The sequence below is a fragment of the Carassius auratus genome, unplaced genomic scaffold (assembly GCF_003368295.1).
Source record: "Carassius auratus strain Wakin unplaced genomic scaffold, ASM336829v1 scaf_tig00214519, whole genome shotgun sequence".
Taxonomy (NCBI): Eukaryota; Metazoa; Chordata; class Actinopteri; order Cypriniformes; family Cyprinidae; genus Carassius; species Carassius auratus.
Window position 1 is genome coordinate 143,944 of NW_020527691.1, and position 15,286 is coordinate 159,229.

Consider the following 15,286-nt stretch of genomic DNA (forward strand, 5'->3'; position numbering starts at 1 on the left):
ACCCTTTTCATTTTATTGAAATTCAATCGATTTTTTGAGTTTTGGTGTTTGAAAGACCAAAAAGGTCAGGTGGTGCGACTGTCCGAACATACAAGCAGAGAACAAAACTGAGATATTAATCTTAATTTTCTCAATTAAATTCTTAATCAAATATTTTGGCATCATTTTATGTTAAATTCCTTATAAACGAGGGGAAATAGTGCTATTTCAAAACTATTCTATTACTTAAAAAACTTTTACTTCTACTAATGTCAGGGAGAGCAACCGACATAAAAATGCAATTTTATGGAATGTTCCTTTAAGAAAACCATCTGACAGCATATGACATCACATTTCTATTGAACAGTAGATTGAATTCTGCCCTTAAAGGTCCCCTTCTTTGTGATTCCATGTTTTAAACTTTAGTTAGTGTGTAATGTTGTTGTTAGAGTATAAATAATATCTGTAAAATTCTAAAGCTCAAAGTTCAGTGCCAAGCGAGATATATTTGATTTAACAGAATTCGCCTACAAAAAATGACCCGTTTGGACTACAGCCATCTAGTTCCTGCAGTAATGACGTCACTAAAACAGTTTTTTGAATAACCTCCGCCCACAGGAATTCACAAAAAAGGGGGCGTGGCCTTGCTGCGCTCCGACAGAAAGAAGGAAGAGCTGTGTTTGTGTTTTTCGCCATGTCGTTGAAACGCTGTTATTTTCATCTCTGAGTCCAATCATCTTTGTTTGGGCTTCCCAGGGATGCTGAACTTGGAGATTAATGGTTACAATTTATGTTTAACTCGGTTCCGGAAAATTATAATCCACATGTAAAACTTAGTGCAGCATATTTTGCTGAGGACAGTTTGCTGAGGACAACTTTCTCAATCAGTTTAATGCCCTATTCGTTCAAAGATTATTCTTGAAAGATGGAGCAGTTCCCTCTTTGTCTGAAGAAGGTGTTGTTTATGGACCACAACTGGTAAGTGTATTTTATTATTTACGTTGGTGCATTTAACAGTTCTGTAACTTATTACACAAAGGGCAACGCTGTTTAGCTTTGTTAGATGTTAGGGCTGTGCAAAAAAACGAATGCGATTTTCATGCGCATCTGTCAGTAAAATCGCTCATGTGACTATAAATACATCTCCAGCACACGCTCCTGCACACTTGCTTCTCAAAACTACTCCAACTAGCGTTACCAGGAGGGCAGCGTGCTGTAAGCTGCTGTCGAATCACAACGCAGGAATCGCTGGCACAATCAGAACCCGTTACGTATTTCTGAAGGAGGGACTTTATAGAACAAGGAAGTCATCAGCCCGTTTTTATGACAGTGAAACAGCGGTACACAAATAGGTAAATTGTGTGAAAAATACTGTGTTTTTTTACTTGCGAAACATGAACAAGTTATATTGCGCACTGTTAACACAATAAAAGCTTCAAAAAAGCACGTAAAACGGGACCTTTAATGTTTCTTGGACCAAAATTTGCACTAATTTACTGTTTCATATAAAAAATTTTCTCATTTATTAATTGTGTTCCTTGAGGTTTCAAAGTTATATTTTTAAAGAAACGATGATAAAAATGTTATCATAACATGCAGTTTTGTTTTGCACTTTCTTGTTAATGAAATGTAATTATATGATTGAGATAGAGTATAAATTGGTCAGAGGATTAAAATAAAAAGCCAATTGAAACCTGAATAAAATTCAATGACATATCTTTCTTTTTACTTTGTGAATATCAATCATTATTGATCACAATGTCAGGTGGTGCGACCGGTCATGGTCAGGTGGTGCAACCAACAAATTCACATTTAAATGTATCAATTACCACTGCAATTGCAAAATGAAGTAAGAAATATAAATGTAAACTTGTATATAATGTATACAAATCATTTTTACAGTTAAAAACAAAACATAAAAAGTCCTTATGGAAAAATGGGTGTTTGAATACGCAGAAAAGCAGCCGTTTATATGATTTGGAATAAAAGGGCACTACATAAAAAAATAGAAAGGAAAATTACCATGTGATATACATTTTAGACACTACAATGATTCATATTTACAAGTCTCAGTAGTGCTAAGTACATTAAATGTATATTAATTTTAATTAATATATGTTCGCCCCACCTGACATTTTCTGGGTGGTAAAATCAGAAATCTTGTTTAATAATGAATTAATGCTGCCTAAAATGCTGTAAAACCAATATAAAACAACACAATAAATTTTTTGGGACATAAAAATGCATTTTAAAACCGTTTTGCTTAAAATATTTTTTTTCTTCTTGAAAATCTTATTTGTCATTGACCCATTGTTTAGTGGCCTATATTGTTCCCAATCACTATAGTTATTAGGTATTTAAAAAACAGATGTATTAAACCATGAATAGTCTTGACCACACACTCTGAATCGTTTTAGGGGTGCATGTTTAATAATCAGAGCTAAAAAAAAAAAAATTATTATTATCTTAAAATAATTACATGCCAAATCTGATCAAAATCTGCCATATTACATACATGAGAAAACTAGCTATTATACAAGTCATGTAAAAATGCTTGCATACTATTTTATAGTTTCTTCTAAAAATAAACTTATATTTAGGTAATAATAAAAAAAAGTCACTCATGTTTGGATTGATATGGGGGTGTAAATTATCAAAAGGTATATTTTTGGGTGGAGTAACCTTTTAAGCACTGAGATGAATATTTACAACAAATACACAACTGTTACTATATTATGTGTCTTGAGGATCTTAATATATACCACTCCTTTTCCCTCTATAGGTCTGTAATACTTCAGTTTAAAGTGGCAAAACCTCCAACATCACTGACGTAAAGATGAGGGTTTTACGAGTGAAACATCAGCGCTACATTACCGCATTCCTGAGCTCCACTATCATCTTGTTACTTCTGTGCTTTCAAAACTCTCTGTTGGTTTTCAACTATGGTTCTTATGGTTTTCTATCTGAGAGCTCTCCATGTGCTTGCCATATCTGTGTGGCAGACAGAGGAAATAGTAACTGGTTCAGTGAGCGATACGACCCCAACGTACCAATTCTGCTCAACAGCAACAACAGTGTATTGAGTGCAAATGTCTCCAGGTGGTGGAAGGTAAGAAAGGTTACTGCAAAATCAATATACAGGTCCTTTTCAAAAAATTAGCATATTGTGATAAAGTTCATTATTTTCCATAATGTAATGATAAATATATATACTTTCATATATTTTAGATTCATTGCACACCAACTGAAATATTTCAGGTCTTTTATTGTTTTAATACTGATGATTTTGGCATACAGCTCATGAAAACCCCAAATTCCTATCTCAAAAAATTAGCATATCATGAAAAGGTTCTCTAAACGAGCTATTAACCTAATCGTCTCTAAACACCTGCAAAAGATTCCTGAGGCTTTAAAAAACTCCCAGCCTGGTTCATTACTCAAAACCGCAATCATGGGTAAGACTGCCGACCTGACTGCTGTCCAGAAGGCCAACATTGACACCCTCAAGCGAGAGGGTAAGACACAGAAATAAATTTCTGAACGAATAGGCTGTTCCCAGAGTGCTGTATCAAGGCACCTCAGTGGGAAGTCTGTGGGAAGGAAAAAGTGTGGCAAAAAAACGCTGCACAACGAGAAGAGGTGACCAGACCCTGAGGAAGATTGTGGAGAAGGACTGATTCCAGACCTTGGGGGACCTGCGGAAGCAGTGGACTGAGTCTGGAGTAGAAACATCCAGAGCCACCGTGCACAGGCGTGTGCAGGAAATGGGCAACAGAGAAGCAGCACTGGACTGTTGATCAGTGGTCCAAAGTACTTTTTTTGGATGAAAGCAAATTTTGCATGTCATTCGGAAATCAAGATACCAGAGTCTGGAGGAAGACTGGGGAGAAGGAAATGCCAAAATGCCTGAAGTCAAGTGTCAAGTACCCACAGTCAGTGATGGTCTGTGGTGCCATGTCAGCTGCTGGTGTTGGTCCACTGTGTTTTATCAAGGGAAAGGTCAATGCAGCTAGCTATCAGGACATTTTGGAGCACTTCATGCTTCCATCTGCTGAAAATCTTTATGGAGATGAAGATTTCGTTTTTCAGCACGACCTGGCACCTGCTCACAGTGCCAAAACCACTGGTAAATGGTTTACTGACCATGGTATTACTGTGCTCAATTGGCCTGCCAACTCTCCTGACCTGAACCCCATGGAGAATCTGTGGGATATTGTGAAGAGAAAGTTGAGAGACACAAGACCCAACACTCTGGATGAGCTTAAGGCCGCTGAATATTTACACTGAATACGCTGAATAGACCTGAAATATTTCAGTTGGTGTGCAATGAATCTTAAATATATGAAAGTTTAATTTTTATCATTACATTATTGAAAATAATGAACTTTATCACAATATGCAATTTTTTTAGAAGGATCTGTACATCCCTTACCTACCAAAAGGACCCCACAAGTTAGTTATTTGTCTTTTAATCCATGTAACTTTAAAGGGGTCATATGATGTGATTTTACATTTTTCCTTTCTCTTTAGAGTGTTTCAAGCTCTTGGTGCATGAAGTAGATCTGTAAAGTTTCAAAGACTAAAGTCTCAAATCCAAAGAGATATTCTTTATAAAAGTTAACAGTCAACCTCACCCTCCTAAAAACTACTTTGTTTGTTCTTCCAAAAGAGGACACAACTATAAATCAGTGGTTAAGTTGTATTTCAACATTGTTCCAGAACAGTTCCACCCAAATATTTTTGTGTGTGCAACGTATTATGGAAGATGAGGAACGTTTCATGAACCAGTAACCTACAATGCGTCTTTGGCACAAAGCCTGTTCTATAAAGTGGGGCAGTTCTAACTTTGAAAGGACAGTCTGATGCTTCTAACTTGCAGCTGTCAGGTATGACTCGGGACACAGAGGTAAAGATGAATTCAGAATGGTGTTATTTATTAAGAGTTCAAGTGCGCAGTGTATCGTTGTTGCTAGTTGCACATTTAAGTTCCATTTCTCCAGTGCATGTAGTATAATTCGTAGAACAGGGGAATCGCACAGGTGCGAGAGTTTGGATCTCAGATGTCACAGCCAGATTTATAGATCGCTCACTAATCTTCGCTTCCTTCTCACAAGCCAAAGACAGCATCCACTCGGAATGATCATGGGAGAATATAGCGACCATAGAATAACATGGCATCGCACAGTGATCCACATTCTTGGGAACAGCAGAACAAGAACACAGGTTAGTGTAACACTGAGGTGAGTACACGTTACGTGACTTAAAGGCACTGGGAGACAACTGCGAGGATCTTTCCTGTTGGGGACTTGACAGGGAACTGAGGTGCAGGTGAGTGTATTCATAGTGCTCTTAATTCATGGTACGTGACAGGGTTAACTTGGTGTTCGATGGGGAATGGTCCAATATACTTAGGGCTGAGCTTTTTACAGGGTTGTCTTAGACGAATGTCTCGGGTAGAGAACCATACTAGCTGATCAGGTTGGTACGTGGGATTTGCTCTTCTATGGAGATCAGCAAAGTACTGCTGCCAGTTCCCTGTCTGTTGGAGATGCTGGTGAGCCTGGTCCCAAACCCTCTCACTGTTCTGGAACCAGGTATTGACTGCTAGGACTTCTGAAAGTTCACATGATCAGGGGAAAAGTGGGGGTTGATAGCCTAAAATACATTGAAAGGGAGTGAGGTTAGTGGATGATTGATGGAGCGAGTTTTGTGCATACTCAGCCCAGATGAGGTAACTGTTCCACAGGTTCTGGTTCTGGTGGCAGAATATCCTTAGGAAGTGTCTGATGTCTTGGATTTTGCGTTCCGTTTGTCCGTTGGCCTGGAGATGATAACCAGAAGTGAGACTGACAGTGATATTTAATAGAGAAAAGAAGGCCCTCCATTCCCTCAAAATAAATTGTGGCCCCCGATCAGAGACAATGTCTTCTGGGATCCCGAAGTTCCGGAATACGTGTTCGAACAATAACTCGGCAGTCTCAAATGCTGTGGGAAGAGCTTGTAAAGGGATTAGTTTGCATGCCTTGGAAAATCTGTCAATGGCCACTAGTATGCATGTCTTGTCACCAGAAACTGGGAGATCCATGACAAAATCTACCCCAATGTGAGACCATGGGTGATGGGGAATAGGTAAGGGTACCAGTTTTCCTGTGGGTAGATGTCATGGGACCTTGGTTATAGCACACAGCACACATCCTCTGATGAACTCTTGCACTTCCTCCTGCATGCCTGGCCACCAATATTTGCACTGCAAAGAAGCAAGAGCTTTTGTTACCTCTGGGTGGCCTGTCCCCACTGAGCAATGTACTTGGGAAATCAGAGCCTTGCAATGATCCTTGGGTACAAACGTCCTTCCCGGTGGGCATGCAGGTGGCATGGGTTGCTGTTGAGCTTCTCTGAGCAATTCATCTAAGTCCCATTGAATAGGATATACAAATAACTTTGTGGGTAAGATACAGTACGGACAGGGTATCCGCTTGGCTATTGTTGGATCCAGGGCGATAAGTGATCTGAAAATGAAACCGAGTGAAGAAAAGAGCCCACCTGGCCTGGCGAGGGTTAGGTCTCTTGGCTTCCTTTAGATATTGCAGGTTTTTAGTGATCGGTAAGCACAAGAAATGGTTGCCGGGCCCCTTCCAGCCAGTGTCTCCATTCTTCCAGCACCAACTTTACTGCAAGGAGTTCTCGGTTGCCGATGTCACAGGGTACAACTCTGTATTATAATTGTTGTTATGATCATTCATGAGTTGATATAACATATTATTAGGTGTTTTAATGCACTGTGCCATTAACATTATGCCTTAAGAATACCCTATTATACCCATTTATAATATATTATAAATAGGCTTCATAGAAAATGTTACCGATTCTTCTACAACCTTGTTAATCAGCTATCATTTTGCACTGATTTTAGGAATAAATTATGGGTAGGTTTAAGAGGTAGGGACTGGCTTAAGTCTATATTTTTTGACCGTAATGTTGATCCAGGATCAACAAAAGATGTTGAACATGTCTTACTTGGCAAAATCACGGCTACCCACTGCATAACAGATGATGACCTTTTCTGCCATCTCAGTCTGTGTGAACTGTGTGAAGGCCATGTGCTTGTACACAAAACATGGGTCTGTCATGATCCTGCCTCAAGACTAGGGAAAAACCAAGGACACGAGGGCAGAATCATGACAGAACCCCTCCCTTAAGGAGCGGCTTCCTCAAGGGAACATCAAACACGGGACATGACTGACATGACAGACTGGGACACAGACACAAACCAACAAGACATGACAAATAACAACAAAGGCAAACATGAGTACACAATGGCAGGGTTAGGGTGACAAATCAAAAAAAACAAACAGGGAAGGGGAGGAGGCGGGACCACAAAGTTCATGGGGGACAGACCAGGGTGGTAGGGTGGGGCAGGAGTCTTAGGAGGGCGGGCCGAAGGCTGACGACGAGGGGTCCGGGCTGGTCTGGGTGGTGAGGGGTGGGAAGGGGTCTCGGGACAACTGACAGAGGACATGACAGGAGGGGTCACAGGACGAGGGACGACAACAGCTGGACGAGGGACGACTATATCAACGGGACGCGGGGGGACAACAGGACACATGACAACATCAGCTGGACACGGGGAGACAACATCTACTGGGCACGGGGAGACAACATCTACTGGGCACGGGGAGACAACATCTACTGGGCACGGGGAGACAACATCTACTGGGCTCGGGGGGACAACAGGACACGGGGAGACAACGGCTGGACACTCGGGACTTCTGGGGACAGGGTCTGGGGACAAGACAGGACTGACGAGGACTTCTAGGATCTGGACAAGACTAGACAAGGCTTTAGCAGCTAGGATAATTGGCATCTCCTTACGAGATGAGACAGACTGTACTAGAGTCTTTGCTGCAGAGTCGGCCGCGGCACTCTCCTCCGCTCTCACGACTGCAGACTTGCATACAGCTCTCTTCTTTGCCGGCTCGGGCACGCCAGCGCTCACCGCTGTTGGCTCGGGCACGCTCACCGCTGCTGGCTCGGGCACGCTCACCGCTGCTGGCTCGGGCACGCCAGCGCTCTCCGCTGCTGGCTCGGGCACGCTCACCGCTGCTGGCTCGGGCACGCCAGCGCTCTCCGCTGCTGGCTCGGGCACGCCAGCGCTCACCGCAGCTGGCACGGGCATGCCAGCGCTCACCGCTGCTGGCACGGGCACGCCAGCGCTCACCGCAGCTGGCACGGGAGGAGACAGGGTCACAGGACCGGCAGGCCCCTTCTTCTTCCTCTTCCTCCTCGGGCGCAGTGCAGAGGCTACAGCTGGGTCAGAGGCGGGTTGGGGGAGTTTGGTCTCGGGCAGGGCAGCCTCGGACGCCGAAGACTCTGAAGCTGACTCCCATGAAAACCGTCTCCCTCGCTTGTTGGGGAGACTTAAGGTAGTGGGAGGTGCCTCAGGATCTTGGGAGGGACTTGCCTGATCCCCCAGGGTTGCCACGGCCAGGACACGACCCTCTGGGATCGTTGGCAGCTGGGTAGGTGGAGGGGACCTCTGTGGCTCCTCCTGGGAGATGCTCTCCCACAGCCGGGCATAATTCTGAAGGATCCACTCCCCCTCGGGCGAGTATGGGAGGGTGACCCCCTTCCTGTCGGTGGGGGATGACATCCAACATTGACAATGGAACTCCAACAAGTGTTGGAGTTCGGGGGACCTCCTGCCTGCTGAGTTCCTTTTTGGTCGGTTCATTCTGTCAGGGTTTTGGTAAGGGAGGAACTCAGGTGCAGACAGGAAGTAACGAAACACAGGATTTATTTAACAAAAAAGGGAAAACAAAAATCCACGAGGGGGAAAACACTGACTAGGGAAATACAAAATAACTGAACAGGACTGAGTTAACGAGATAAACAAAGACTCAAAGCACGGGAACACTAACTATAAACAAACACTCACAGAAATACAAAACACTTCTTCAGGAACAATCACAATCACAAATGTGGTACAATCACAAGTGATGAACAATGAACCGACGCAAGACAGAGCACACTAGGAGATCTAAATAGGGGAACAATTAAGACACGACAGGTGGCACAGATAGCAATCACGACACGACTAGTTTAACAAGGGGGGCGGGGCAAGGGAACGAGACAACACAAGCACATGGCCCAAAGACAAGGCCATGTGCTTGTACACAAAACATGGGTCTGTCATGATCCTGCCTCAAGACTAGGGAAAAACCAAGGACACGAGGGCAGAATCATGACAGAACTAGAGTGCGAAACACTGAAACTCTGCATATATCTGCCTTACAGACATGAAAAATGTCTGCTTTCAAATGAACCAATTTAAATGGAAAACAAATATTCTCCAATTGTGTAATCCATATGAAATATGCATACAGGTGCATCACTAGTGCTGAAATAATGGGTTGGTGTCACTGACTTGTGTACCGACATTATGACAACTTATAATCAAAAGGCACTGAAAACTGCTTGAAATAGTATATTTATGCAGTATAAACACACTTACTGGAGTGGATATTATACTTAATTCTGCTAAATTACTTTAAAATATCATACAGGAGCTACAATCAAATGCCGGCAACTACACAAAGGTGATGGATCAGTTGTTTTCTCTCTTCCCTGATGAAGAGCACTACTCAGATACTGGTCCAGATCGCTGCAGAACCTGTGCTGTGGTGGGCAACTCTGGGAACCTGCTGGGATCCAATTACGGGCCTCTCATAGATTTCCATGACTTTATCATAAGGTAGTCAATAAGATTGCTTCAGTAATATAGATATGATGTTTTTTTAATTAAGATTATCACTCTTCAAAACATATCTGGAGAAATATAGCTTTAAAATGTATAAACTTAGATTTGGAGAAATCACTTGTTCACCAGTGTATCCTCTGCAGTGAATGGGTGCCATCAGAATGAGAGTTCAAACAGCTGATAGAAACATCAGAATAATCCACACTACTCCAGTGTCCAGTCCAGGATCCACTGGTGAACAAGTGATGTAGTGCTACATTTCTACAAATGTGTCATGATGAAGAAAGAAACTCCTCAACATCTTGGATGGCCTAAAGGAGAGTTAGTTTCATCAAGGTTTTATTTTGGGTGAACTACTCCTTTAACTGAATCGACAACCATGAAAAACGAAACACTTTCATAATAGTGTCTTATAGAATACCACTGCCATGATGTGCCATGAGTTCAGATTAGATGCCTCAAAGGCTTTTCATTAGAATATCAAGCACACTTCAAACTCCTGTGTATTTTTCTCTTAGGATGAATAAAGGCCAGACAGAAGGTTATGAGAAGGATGTAGGGTCAAAGACAACTCACCGGATTGTGTATCCCGAGAGTGCCATGGACTTAGACAACTCCACCCATCTAGTACTTCTTCCATTTAAGATTCTGGACATTCAGTGGCTCATCAGTGCCTTCACCACTAGACACATCACACAGTGAGAATTAACCATGCATTAATAAATACATGACAGTGATACAATTTAAAGGGGACATCAGATGCAAAATGCAAAATACTGTATTCATTATAATCAGTGAAAGTTCAGAAACGGTCACTTTGTCGCGTCCACTACACTACATTTTGTAGAGGGTTTATAAAGGTGTTTTTTTTTTTTTTTTCTTCACTAAGTCATCTACTCATTTTATATTTTAAATAGTTTTTGAGTAGTTAGAACTGCATAATTAAGACTGGTGACTTTAATAGAAGATGGGGTGCAGTGAGCAGTAGCTCATTAGAATTTAAAGAGACATGAACAGAAATGGGTCACTCTGAACAGATCTGTTTTTGACAAGGTAAAAGGGAGTTGTTTTACCCTACCACTGAAAATGTCAATTTATTTATTTTTATGTGGCCAAGTATGGTGACCCATACTCTGAATTAATGCTCTGCATTTATCCCATCCAAAGTGCACAAACACGCAGTGGGCCTTGCTCAGAATTGAAGGTAGGAGACAGCACTGTACATTCACTCCCCCCCACCAACAGTCCCTACAAGGCTCGAACCCGCAACCTTTTGGTTATGAGTCTGACTCTTTAACCATTAGACCACAACTTGCCCCCATGTTATGTACATAAAGTTATACATCCTGTAATACATAAAAAACTATGTACTAATTATATGCATTTTAAAAGTAATTTATTTCTTTAAAATAGGAATTGAAACACATAGCATTAAGAAACTAAATACCAGCTAACAGCTAGGGAATAAGCGAAGCAAGAGACCCAACCAACACCAACCCAATCTCATGAAAGTGCATATAAATAGTATACCAAATAAAAACAGAAACTCATGGTACTGATATGCAAAAATGGACTTTGGCATGTATATGCTAAACGATGAGTAGGTTTAGGGCTGTGGGGTAGATGCGTATCAAATGTACATAAAAACTGTGTATCATATGCACAGCAACAAATTTCATATCATATGCACGTGAAAACTGTTTATAATATTCACCTTTTTACCTATTTTTACCTTTGCACTTTAAATAAACCATACATGTCATGTATTTCATCAGGGCACCTTACTTTATTAATATTTATTAGGAATGCCTTAAATAACGAACTTCAACAACATAAGGGCAGATCCCTTAAGCACAGCTGACAATGATTTTAAGTGTTCAGGCATAGTGGACAAGAATATTCACATGTTCATCCTTTGATTCCTCTGTCCTCAACAAGGATGCACAAATAAGAAATGAGAAGCACCCAAAGAACACCTAGAGACAATTAAGGAACTAATAAACAATGAAACTACAACTGACTACAAGACTAGAATACATGAAAGACCAAAACTTCAGCATAAAAGACACAAACAGGGAACGTGATAATGAAAAATCAGCAGTAAAAATCTATGATGGAATTTCTGTGAAATTGTTTATTAAAACTAATTTTTTTTATATGAATTTTGATCTGAAATGATTTGTTTGTTTACTCAGAACATATGTACAAGTGCCGTCTACAATCAAAGCAAATAAGGATAAGGTGAATAACAAACCTTCTCATGAAATCAACCAATCAGTCAAATAACAGATGTTAATTTGTTTTGATTTGTATAGCTTACTGATATTGCCTGATTGAAATCTTGATACTGTAAATGCATGTTTTATAAATGTCTGATTTTATTTCTGTCATTGTCTTTAGGTGATGATCCTCCACCCAGAATTCATAAGATATGTCTATGATAACTGGGCAGAAAGGCATGGCAGATACCCATCCACTGGTTTCTTAACACTGATATTCGCTCTTCACATCTGTGATGAGGTAAAGCTCCCATTCTGAGTTGTGGCGCTGCATTGGTGTCATTGTTAAGGGAGTGCCAGGATTTACAGAGATTCAAAGGAATCACAATAGAGCAACCCCGGGTGACAGCAAATATTTGATTTTGGGTTTAAGAATGAATAAGGCTCCAGACTGTTTACACAAAAACAAAAGGCCTTTCAGCAAAGTGTTAGGAATGAAACAAGAGGAGCTGAACCATATCCTAATGCCATATCCTACACTTTCAGCAATACTATCCTCAAAAATTTACTGAATTGTGATATTATTTTTGGAGGAATCATTTTTTATCATATTCTTTTTAAAAGAGGGCTTTTATTTTTGTGTTTTCTCAAATAATAATAGTTTGTTTTTGTTTTTTATCTTGAATAAGACTTTTCTTCACAGTGACAAAGAAATTAATAATGCATGGATTACTCAATCTCTTACAGGTGAATGTGTTTGGGTTTGGAGCTACGAGTGATGGAATCTGGCATCATTATTTTGATAAAACACTGACTTCATATGAGATTGGCGTTCATGCTGGAAAATTTGAAAATGAAACACTGAATCGGCTCCAACAGGAAAACAAGATTTTGATTCACATGGGTTGGACATGAAGCAGAAACACTCTCTAGTGCACAATATCACATTGCATTGCAGTACTGAATATTATGTTTTCTTGATTTGTGCAGCAAAGACTTTCAGTTGAGATTCCTATTCCTATTCCTTGAGATCAACTTGCGGCACCAAATTAAATTATGCATGGATATATAATAATGAGAAGCTTTAAATTAACTACTAATTCTTATAATAATTATATAAATGTATTAAATGAATTATAAACAATTATGTATAATGTAAATATAAACATGTAGACACAAAAGTCAAGCAATTTTGTCTCTAAACATTATTTGAACGTAAACTACTTTAATTTGGAGTGAGCGATATGGGGGAGTGGCTTCATTGCATTATATAAATGACAATTTATTCACAGCTGATTGGTCCGGTTTGGGTTTGCGATCTCTAAACCTGAATAAAACTTTTTCTGTAGCAGGATAGCAGGGTAGCCATGTAGCGTAAGTTATTATAGTGGCAAAACCTGCTCCAAAGCAGAGGCAAAAGTGTAATCCGCAAAACAGTCAATGGTCAGGGCAGGCAGCAAACAATCAAACACAAACAAACACACAAAAAAGCAAGTTAACAGTCCATGGTCAAAGGCCAAACTAGGAACATGGAAAGAAACACGGAAACTAGGAATAAAGCTACAAATATTCAATACTTAGCAATATGTGTCTGTGTGAGAGCAGTCTTTATAGTCCTCCTGACAGGAAGCATAAGGAGTCTGAGATTGGTTCCTGGGCAGAGTGTTATGGGAATTGGATTACTCTGGGGTAAGCAGTAACGGTAAAGGGTGCTGTGCCCTCCAGCAGAAAGGATTGGCACTCCAGCTGGTAATTGTAACACATTCTATGTACAGACAAGCAGATATGAGCCCATAATGTGAACACAATAAATATGAGTAATTTGCATGTAAAACAGACCCAAAAACTCTCCTCTGTATTCGTAAACGCTTCGAAAAAGTTCAGATTTGATAGTTAAACATATGAATGTTTATGAACTCCAATAATTCATAGATGAAATTAAAAAACATATTACTAGCATCTATGTTTTAAGAATTTTACTAAATATAAAAAGTAACCAGTAATATTGATTTCTCCATTGTTGTAGGCAGTAAGATGGTTGGTCGCTATTTTTAGGAACAAAAATAAATTCTGCTCGTTTCATGTATGAGGCCCATTGTGTTTATAGAGATAATTATTTTTTTTAATAACTTTTTATAATGCATTAAGCAACGTTAAAGGCACAATATGTAAGTTTTTTTATAAAAATATATTTAAAAAAAAACCACTAGAATAGTGTTATATATGCTCAAACAGCAGCTTTACACACTAACGTTAAAAATTGAATTAGCAATCAACCACACCTTTAAATTGTATTTTTACTGTACTTTCTTTTATTATTACTATGTTGTTTTTATTCTATAACAGCCTTTACTGCCCTCTTCTGGAGAATAAAGATACTAGCGGTAAATCCAGAAGGTTTTCATGCAATCCTATACTGCCTATATCCATCATAATACTTATTTGGTGGACTTCTTTAATACAATAATTTATTTTCTTAATCTTTATTAGGCTGTGTTCCAGTCATTTTGACAGGAGAGAATTTTCTTAAATGCTAGGTAATGTTAGTGTATTGTACTAAACTTACTGATTTTTCTCAACAACTTCCCAAAAAACAAAAGGATTTTCCCCACCTTGTTACACTAGTGGTGTTTCCTGCATGTGAATACAGTATTCATTCTATGATCACATGCACGCAACAGAACTCTTTTAAACAATCTTTTCAGAGATGTAATTCGTAAGCTCAATAGTGTGATTGCTATAATGCGCAGCACTGTGAAATGTGTAACAAATAAATATGATGCAACATGAGCAGATTTAAATTTAAAGCCACAATATAGAATCTTTGATTTCACTTCATTCACAACAGCTGTGATAGTTTTATAGTGCAGGTCCATTTTTGTTACAAAAATGTTTTGCCCCAACCCCACGTTCATTTTCGACCTGTGGCCAGTTTAAGGATAAGCCTTGCCTAACCTTACACACTCTCTGTATATGCATGTAACAAGTCTAACCAATTATCAAATCAAACATGCATTAGTTAGGATTATGTTGAATTATATTTTGTTTACCGCACTGTACATTAATTAAGGACTTTGCTATTTGACAAATTTAAGGTTAATATTGATTCCCATATGATACACATTCAATTATCTACTGCCACCCTAAAAATTTAATTTAACGACACTTTTCATTAATGTTTTTTAAAAACTTGCTTAGTCTGCTTATAGTTTCTAAGGAATTTCTACATAAACATAGCAGATTAATGTGCATCTCTCAGATATGTACATTACACCATAATACTGATTAATGATGGTTATTGCACATGTGACATTCACGTGCCAGTTTGATA

At 39.6% G+C, this 15,286-nt stretch overlaps 1 protein-coding gene across 1 annotated transcript; it reads left to right on the top strand.

Annotated features, from left to right (window-relative positions):
* The first annotated feature begins 2,611 nt into the window (after positions 1-2,611).
* On the top strand, positions 2,612-13,131 carry LOC113092209 (CMP-N-acetylneuraminate-beta-galactosamide-alpha-2,3-sialyltransferase 1-like). The gene is made up of 6 exons (XM_026257838.1): positions 2,612-3,088; positions 9,543-9,730; positions 10,255-10,434; positions 11,932-11,977; positions 12,137-12,256; positions 12,703-13,131. Exons 1-6 carry the CDS (start codon positions 2,816-2,818, stop codon positions 12,868-12,870), a joined length of 975 nt encoding a protein of 324 aa, XP_026113623.1. The 5' UTR covers positions 2,612-2,815; the 3' UTR covers positions 12,871-13,131.
* Positions 13,132-15,286: the final 2,155 nt, after the last annotated feature.